The 9,577-nt window shown below is 36.9% G+C and overlaps 1 protein-coding gene across 1 annotated transcript; it reads right to left on the minus strand.

Moving 5' to 3' along the window:
- Window positions 1–304: 304 nt before the first annotated feature.
- Window positions 305–640, minus strand: LOC132612926 (uncharacterized mitochondrial protein AtMg00820-like). Its single transcript, XM_060326996.1, has one exon. It carries the CDS (start codon window positions 638–640, stop codon window positions 305–307), a length of 336 nt encoding a protein of 111 aa, XP_060182979.1.
- Between the last annotated feature and the right edge of the window lie 8,937 nt (window positions 641–9,577).

Genomic DNA, 9,577 nt, shown 5'->3' on the forward strand with positions numbered 1-9,577 from the left:
AATCAATTAAGGATCATTCCCAGTGATGAGAAAATCATCAACATACACAAGAACAATGACCAAGCCGGAGCCTTGAGACTTGGCAAAAAGTGAATAGTCTGCATGACTTAAAACCAGAATCAATCAAAGCTGTTGAGAGTTTAATGTTCCACTGCCTGCTAGCCTGCTATGAGAGGGACTTAAGCAGTCTACATACTTGAGCCTTTCCAGCTTGATGATTAAAACCCTGTCGCATCACCTTATAGACTTCTTCATTAAGATCACCTTGAAGAAAGGCATTGAAAACATCCATTTGGTCAATAATCTATCCTTGAATAGCAGCCAGAGAAATAACAACTTTGACAGTGACCATTTTCACCACAGGTGAAAAATTTCTTTGATAATCTAACCCTTCCTTTTGATTGTATCCCTTTGCAACCAATCTAGCTTTAAACCTATCAACCTCACCATTAGCATTATACTCGATTTTATACACCCACTTGCACCCTATGTCCTTCTTCACCATAGGCAGTGGTGCAACTTCCCAATTATGGTTTTCTTCTAAGGCTGTTATTTCACTTTGCATAGCCTCAATCCACCTTTTATCTTTAACTGCCTCATAATAACTTCTAGGTTCTTGTTCGATGGATAGTTTAGTCATAAAGCTTTTATAAGGTGTTTAAATACTATCATAATCCAATACATCTCCAGTAGAGTACAAAAATCTACCAATAGTTCCTCTTTTCTGCACTACATAATCAGTATGTCAGATAAGTAGTTGAACTGATCTTCCTGACTTAGTATGTGTAGGAGGGGAACTTTGAGAAGATCCAGGAACTGTTGTGCCATTGTCTATAGAATGAGCAACAGGCTCAGATGATGTATTCAACTCAGTAGTGGCATCAGTGTTCTCCATGACTCAGCAACAACATCAGTGCATTCTAACAACTCAGTAATAGCTTCAATATTGTCCAAGGAATATAGCATAACATTCCTCTCCTCCTCATCTTGATGATGTGAAACACCATCAATAGATTCATGAATAACCTCAGGAGAAATAGGTACAGGAGCAGCATCAAAAGAAACCAGTTCCTTAGAGACAAGAGAATGAAGAAACTGGGCATCTGCTTCATTATCACTTATAGAATACTGAAAAAGATACACAAACTCATGAAAAATAACATCTCCATTAACAAAAAAGGTGTTGGATGTCATGTCATACAACCTGTACCCCATTTGAGTAACATCAGATCCAAGCAAGACTGCATTTCTTGCCTTCGTTGCAAATTTATCCCCTTTTAGTAAGTTGATAGCAAACAAAGACATCCTATTACTCTAATGTGTGCCAAGGATAGTTGCTTACTGTGTAGAATTTCATATGGAATCTTGTTGTTCAATACATACAAAGGAATCCTATTTATGATATACACTGCTGCTTCCACACACTCACCCCGAAAATGAATGGGTAAGTGGACCTAAAATTTAATTGCCCTTGTAGTTTTCAATATGTGTCTATGTTTCCTCTCCACAACACCATTTTGTTGTGGAGTATGAGGATATGAACTCTAATGGATAATTCCATTCATTTTGAACAGCTCACTGCAGTTAACATTAAAAAATGCCCCTTCATTATCAGATCTAAAAGCTTTAACTATTTTACCAAATTGAGTCTTGATCATTGTAGGAAATTATTTTAGAACAACAATTATATCAGACTTCAAAGCAAGTAAGAAAATCCATGTCCACCAAGAGAAATCATCTACTAATGTGAGAAAAGACTTCATCCCATCATAATTAGACATCTTGTAATGTCCCTAGACATCCATGTGAATCAAATCAAAGACTGTCTCAGCTCTAGTATTACTATTAGGAAAAGGAATTCTAGTTTGCCTAGCTAGAGGGCAAAGAGTACATTGGTCAATATGAAAATTATTACACTTATTGAGTTCCTTTATTCTTTTGAGTACTCCCATAGGTACATGTACCATTCTTCTATGCCACAAATCAGGATCAATGTTATTTAGAATAGCTATTTATTTGACTGCATCTGCATAACTTTCCTCATGCTTTATTACTGAGCTCCACACATAAAGGTCACCTCCTAGTTCACCAATCCCTTTCACCTTCGTAGATGAGAGGTTCTGAAATACACCACATATTAGAAAGAATGTGACACAATAATTTAACTCCCTTGTCATCTTAGCCATAGACAAAAGATTAAATTTAAATGTTGGTACTGTTGACACCTAATTTTGGCTCGCCGTACTTAAAATTAACGTTTCGGGGGGTCTTGATTTGTTAAAGAGCACGGAATAGCTTTTTTTTACACATTTTTGCATTTTTCGACAATTTATCAATAATTATCCTTATTTTAGGAATTTTATAAATTTATTGTCATTTTCAAGAAACATTATTTTTGCACATGTACAGCGTAATACTACCATTTTGTGCAATTAATAATTGTTTCTTTATTTTATAGCAGTACATTTTTGTATCTTATACATTAATATTCATATTTTATACTTACATTATTATTTATACATTTATTAGTTAATAATATTTTAGTACAATCCGTCGATGTAGAGAAAATCGAAGCAATTAATTCTTCAACGCAGAGCAACAATTCGATCAAGTTAAGGTCTTGTCACTTTTAAAAAGGTTTCATTTGAAGTGATGGGTTGGGTTCTTCATCCATTGATTAATAGATTTTTATACATTGATTAAAAAGGTGAAATCCCATTGGACAATAACCAAAAGATTAAAATGAGGGCGTATGGCTTTATAGTTTTTGGACAATAAGATGGGTCACTTTATTTTATAAAAGAAGTTGGGGGTTTTAATTTTATTTTTTCATCTTTTGTCTTCATTTACATATACACACATAACACACTTGAATTTTCAGATTTTGCCCTCCTCTTATAAACCTAATAAAAATACCCTCCCCATTTCATCCTCCCCCACAAAATTGCCGCCTCCACGTCGGAGCTCGGAGCTCCGGTGACGCTCAAAACCACAAGCACAACGACACCACAGCCCCACTCCCTTTCCCCTTTTCTTCCCACTGCCCTCACGCCCCTCGTTTCTCCTTTCGTTGCTCCGGCAACGAGCTTCAAGCTCCGGTGAACCGGAGCAGCGAACAAAAACTCCGCCAGCAACCACCACGAAACAGTCGACGAACCAACAGGCCACAACACCACTATTTTCCTCTCCTTTCTCCCACTGCTTCGCAACCAGCCACACCACCACATTCTCACTACTCTCTCTCATTTCTGTCTTGCTTTCTATCATTTTGCCGCCACTGGATTTGATCACTGGAGAGCCAGAGACGACGAACCCACGACGCCGGAGAAATCGACGAACCACCGCGAAACAGCCACCACAGCCCCCACAAACAGAAAACATCGCCATTCGTCTTCCTTACCACACCTCTCCCTCCAGCCCAACCACAGCCTCCAAACGCCATCAGTCCCTACCAACGAACAACCCACATACGGTCGCTGCTCCTTTCTCCCTTGTTCCTTGAGCTCCACCACAATGCTTCGATCATGGATTTACAGCTGTTAGGACTCAATTAGATCTGGCCAGAAAACTTCCATGGACAGCGACCCGTGTTCGTCCATTACTATTGTGCTCTGTTTTGATATTTTTATTTTTGCTAAATACCTATTGCTGGTGGACTGGTTTTTCTACAGCTTTCTCCAGAACCGTTATATTTCTTTTTTGACCTTTACTGATGTTGTTTTCTCCTCTGTTAAGCCATTGTTGCTTGTGGAACTTATACCGCACTGTTTTAGACCCTTTCGGCTCTTTAATGTTCTGTTTATTGCTCATATTTTGTCGTTTGTTCGACGCCCTATTATGATGATATTATTGCTTTGTCTGGGCTGATTTTGTTGTTTGCAGTGACTGGCTTTTCATTGGACTATTCTTGTCGGATTTGTGCTTGTGGTCCTGCTATTACCGTACTATCGCCATTTGTTTGGACTGATTTTATAGTTTCACATTATTTTCACTAGTTAAAGATTGGTTTTGTGTCCGGGAAATATTACTCGGGCGTCTAACGGTATTATGATTGACCTTTCTCGGCCGACTCGCTACGATGGCGCTAATTGCGACTCCGGATGACACTATTACCCTTTTTATCATTTTATTTAAACTCATTTAGGCAAACACTACACCGAAATGGCCGATGAAGAAATTTTCGTCGATTTTCAAGGCCTCCCATGTACAAAAGACGGATTTTTATTTTAAGTTTATTCATTATTTCTTTAATTCATTGGATAGTTATTTATTCTCTTACTAACACTTTTACTAAGTGTTTATACAGGTACCCGGAGACACATCCCGAAGATGTCACTCGGAAGGAACCCGAAGACTTTATCGAATCCTTGTTTGTATTTACTTTCGCGCGCGTTATTTAAAATTGTACAAAACATAAACTCGTAGTATAGTGGAAACTTTATTTTGGAAAACGGGTTGGTATATTTATTTAGTTGTCGCCTTGTTTGTTTAACTTAAAATTTGCCATTCGCTCTAGGCAAGACTTTGGCCGTCAATACTTTCATAAATAGATTAAATTGACTTGGTATAAATGTTTGTTAATTAAATTCACACTTTTGACGTTTAGGCAAAAATACTAGTCCATCCTTCATTTTATATTCTTTATACACTTTTAATACAACTTACATTTTATATTGTTTCGTGTACACTAATACATATTTTAGTCAAGTTAAATCCACATTTTTTACGCTAGGTAAATACTAGGCCGTCCATTCACAAATCTTTCATTCTTTAAAGGCATTATATATTTTTCACTCATTTTTTTAATACATTATTTCTTATACTTGTTTTTTACCAAGTTTTTTTACTATCCTTTTGTTCCTTATTCTTTTGATAGAATATTCATTAAATGAACATTCTTTTTAACTAAACGGCAGAAACAAGTCGAATCAATTTCACTTTTCTTAATAATTTTGTCATATAAACTCTTTACACCAATGAATATTCGTCGATTATTTTTACATTCTTTATGCACTAATATACCTAGTTATATAATTCTTTAGACATTTTATGTTTGATATACACTCTTTTATACTTGAAATACATTCTTCATATGTTTCATATACATACATTCTTTTTTATACATAGACACACATTTTTTATATACTTGATATATCTATACTCTTATATTTTTTTATACATCTTTTATATAGTTGTATATATTATTTACACCAACTGATATACCTTTTGTGGCAATAGATATATACTCATTTTATTAACAAATACACTACTATCGAACGAGATATGTTTTTCTTATAATCCTTTATACATTCCTATCGATATACATTCTTTATAAATGCTTGATACTTGATATACATACATTTTTATACATTGTATATACTTAGCATAGTATCACCTATTATAGCTTTTCATGAAATCACAACATTTTAAAAACAGGTAATAATGATGATAAACAGATACATAATCCCCCTCTAGTGTTTAGTTAAACTAAGTTTAAGGACTGTCTTCGGATAGGCTCTGAGGGATGCTTAATACCTTCCCCTCGGGGTAAATAAAACTCTTATCTAGAATCTCATAGGTTTCGTGGACTAAAAATGGAGTAGACACACAAATACATATAGGTTTCCTATTTTTCCTTAAAAATTACGTGGCGACTCTAACCCTTTTAAAACCAGTTAGAAGAACCGGTAAGTTGCAAACTATCTTGGACCCGTTCAAAATAGGGCGTAACATCCTTCTCTTGTGTGCCCCTTTATGTGGAAATGATCACAATAGACATTGTTATAGTTCTGGCCATTATAATTCTTCTTTTGAAACTGCTTTTAAACACTAGTGTGTTCCTTGAGGTGAATAGTGCAGTTGGATCTGTTCCTTCATGAACAACTCCAGCAATCCCTTTCTGACTTTCATCTCTTCTAACCATAGCATATGCTAGATTAACATTAGGCAACTTGATTTTCATCAGTATCTGTCCTCTGCCTGAGAGTAACTGTCTTTCAGTCCAATCAGAAATAGTAACAATATCTGATATTGCAACTGTTCCACATACTTCTTATCACTGGGTGGAGGTAAAATTAAGTCATACTCATCCCATAAATTTTTGAGTCTTGTGTAGTAAGTAGAAACTGTTGATACTCCTTGTGTTAGTGTGAAAATCCCTCTGTGCAATTGATTCAACCTTGAACCACCAACCCTATCAAATTGCTCCTTCAGATCCAGCCAAATCTTATGTGCACTGAATTAAAACAACATTCCACTCCATATGTCGTTGCTTACATTGCCTGTCATCTAAAAGATGACAATTGCATTGCATCGATCCCAATTTTTTTCAAATCTCCTTCATAATCTTCTCTAATAATAGACCCATCCACAAATCCTATTTTTTTCTTCCAAGTAATGCCAATTCCATAGCTCGACTCTATAAGCTATAATTCTCCATACCCATTGATAGTTCCAAGTGCTTTCGTATTTTGATGATAGTCAAACTGTTTCAGAACCAGATAGAGACCTGGTCTATAATCTGCTCTCTGTGCACCTTGCACAATCAGTAGAGAACAGCCGTAAAGCCGAGCCAGCTGTAAATTCGAGCCACTTGCTGCACACAAGTACAACTGTGAGTTAGCCCATGCTTTAGGTCAAAATTAAGAGTGGTCTCTTTTCACCTTACATGCTCTCACTATATATACAAAATGATGGCAACATATTTGGCAGAATTGAAAACCTAATCTAAATTGTACAAAGCTGCCGACACAAGTTCTCTCAAGAGCAAAGTCACCTACAAGTTGAAGAACCTGATCCAGACACAAAATTTAGTCTTAGTTCTTTACATTGTTATGAGTCTTTTTCATTTGTGCTTAAATTGCACACCTACTCTTCTGTGTTAAGAAGCTGTTTGTAGGTGTTTTGAAAAGTCTCAAAGTGTGCTTGCTAGAAGTGTGTTTCCGCAAGCTTTTGAGTGGTACACTAGGATAGAGTTAGTCTAGGCATATTAGTGGTCCTTGGCTAGAGTTAGTCAAGTAGAGGTGCTTACGATCGGAGCATTGCAAGTGTGAAGAGACTACGGAGGTTAGTTCCAAGATTGCATAAGCGTTATTATAAGGGTGAGGGATTATGTGAGTTAATTACTAGCTTACGATGCAGTTGTAACCTAAAGTTGCTCGTGTAGTGGAGTTAAAATCCTACTGTGTTAGGTCGTAGTTTTTAGTCCCTTGAGCAAGGTGTTTTCCACGGTGAAATCTTGCCTTCTGTACTTACTGCACTGTCTCAGGGAACTGGTGAATAACCAGGTCCCTCATATATTGTTTGGTGAGCGCACAACCTACATCAATTGGTATCAGAGTAAGTTCTTTCTAAAATTTTAACACCTAGAAATGATCCTTTTCATGGCTAGCTCGTCAAACCAAACGAAGGGTGGGTGCATCTCAAAACCACCAAGATTCAGTCCAGAACACTGTGACTGGTGGAAGACCAAAATCGAAGAATTCATCGCTGCTGAGGACCAAAATCGAAGAATTCATCGCTGCTGAGGACCCAGAGCTATAGGAAATTATCTCATATGGCCTTCTTACTCCTGTATAAGATAGCTATACTCTGCAAAAGGATAAAAACGCTAAAAGGATTCTTCTTCGAAGCATTAGATCAGGTCAATACAACTTAGTTGCCTTTTGTAAGGCAGCAAAGGATATCTGGGAGGCTCTCGAAAATACACACAATGGATTTAACAAGCTCAGTACAAAGTTCGAACTTCTCAAGATAAAAAATGACGAAACTATGCAAGATCTAGAAAGGAGAAAATTGAATGAAGAAGAGAGTCTGAACCACAAGGCAGCTGCTGAAAGTAACTCAAGTGGGGAGGAGTCTGAGCTGGACTGTTTAAATCAAGGACGCAAGAAGAAAGCCTGAAGAAATAGTCAGTCTCGAAAAGAAAACTCAGAAAAATCAAGAGAACAACGCTGTTGTTTCAAGTATGGGAAACCTAACTACGCTGTTAGAACTTGTCCCTCTTACAAGCAGAGTGCCCGGAAGGATATCTTCGGCAGATCTAAAGATAAGAATGTCCAAGGCAAAGCGCTCATGATAAATGACAATGAAGCTTCTGAAATTGAATCAACATGTGCACTCATGGCCAGATCTGACTCGGACAGCGAAGATGAAGATGCTGAGGTAAACTTCTTTGAAGTTCAAAAGAACTTAAAAAATTACTCTCAAATGAAGTTGATGTCCTTGAAAAATGCTCTAATCGATGGCTTTCATAGTCTTGTTGAAGAAAAGAGCTCTCTCAATGAGGAAATCAATGGATTGGAACTTGAAAGAGACGATATGAGAGCATCTATTGCAGGTCTTGAAAATCAAATTGCTGAAGTAATAAGAGAAAACTCTCTGTTAAAGAATTAAAAGAAGTAATGGATGAATACTCCAAAAGAAAAGGAAGAAGCCTATGAGGCTCAACCTGAATTAGAAAATGAGCTTCAGAAATTCAAAATGAAGTTCACCTCTGAGCTAGAAAAGAACAGACAACTATAGGAGGATCTAAAAGGGATTAGAAATTCTCTAGACAAATCTCTAAATTGGTCCTGGTCAATACTGCTTCTACAGTCATGATTGAGTGTGAAGGCAAGAAAAAAATTAATGTTCAGGATGATAAAACTCCTAACAACCCTGTTAAAAAAATTGATGCTAAGAGTGGAAATCATCTGAATACACACAATGCTTGGAGAAATTGTCGCAAGGATGCCTTCAAGATTAGACATCAGTATCTTTAGAAAAGAAATAAATCCATCAAATGGAAACTCAAAATGGAGGGACCTGATCTCTGGGCAAGGAAGAAGGTGTTGCCTGCATGGACAAAGAATAATATGATTCATCCGTTTTATCATGATAAGGGACATAAATTAGTCTGGGTTCCTAAGTCTGATAAATAATTCTGCTGAAAGGCTTGAGTGAGAGGAGGCAGTCAAAAGGGATACTCAGTGTAGCTCAACTATTAAACTGCGCCAAACAAAAATTAAATCAAGTTCTGTTCTTACTCAAGACCTAGCAAAATGAGAGTGTATCCTTTGGATTGTGGCAAAACTGGCTCCACACTCTCCCATATACAAGAAACTCATTGTGCTCCCCCAAAGGTTCTTCTACATGATTGGCAATGACAAGAGTAAAGGTATACACACAGGGAAATACTAGGATGATTGAAGTATTGAAGAATTTGCTTTTCCAAGAGTTCATGCTGATTTTCGGTTGTCAAAGAACTTGGTTCCCTAGAATCAGGTTAGTAGTTCTTCAGTACTGATATGTCTTTAAATTGCTAAAGGGTGTCGTGTCATTAAATTTTTTCTTTATATCAACATCTAAAACACCTCATCTATCTTAACCAACCTAGTTGATAAAGAAAAGTTCTCCCAGCCAATCAAAATTGGTTCGTCGCTGACTTCTCTTAACTAAAAGGATCCCTTCCCACTCTCTCTTGAACTCTCCGATTATTCTCTCTCTAGAACTCTTTGTGAAGAACTCTGGGCTTCCACCTCCTTCTCTCTCGATTCGATCATATCTCAAAATGAATTTTTGACCATGCCTAAAATAG

This window comes from Lycium barbarum, chromosome 10 (assembly GCF_019175385.1).
Source record: "Lycium barbarum isolate Lr01 chromosome 10, ASM1917538v2, whole genome shotgun sequence".
In the NCBI taxonomy this organism is placed as follows: domain Eukaryota; kingdom Viridiplantae; phylum Streptophyta; class Magnoliopsida; order Solanales; family Solanaceae; genus Lycium; species Lycium barbarum.

What these genes read in the sequence shown, in the direction of transcription:
- LOC132612926 (XM_060326996.1), bottom strand. Translation starts at nt 640, where the DNA reads ATGACTAAACTATCCATCGAACAAGAACCTAGAAGTTATTATGAGGCA.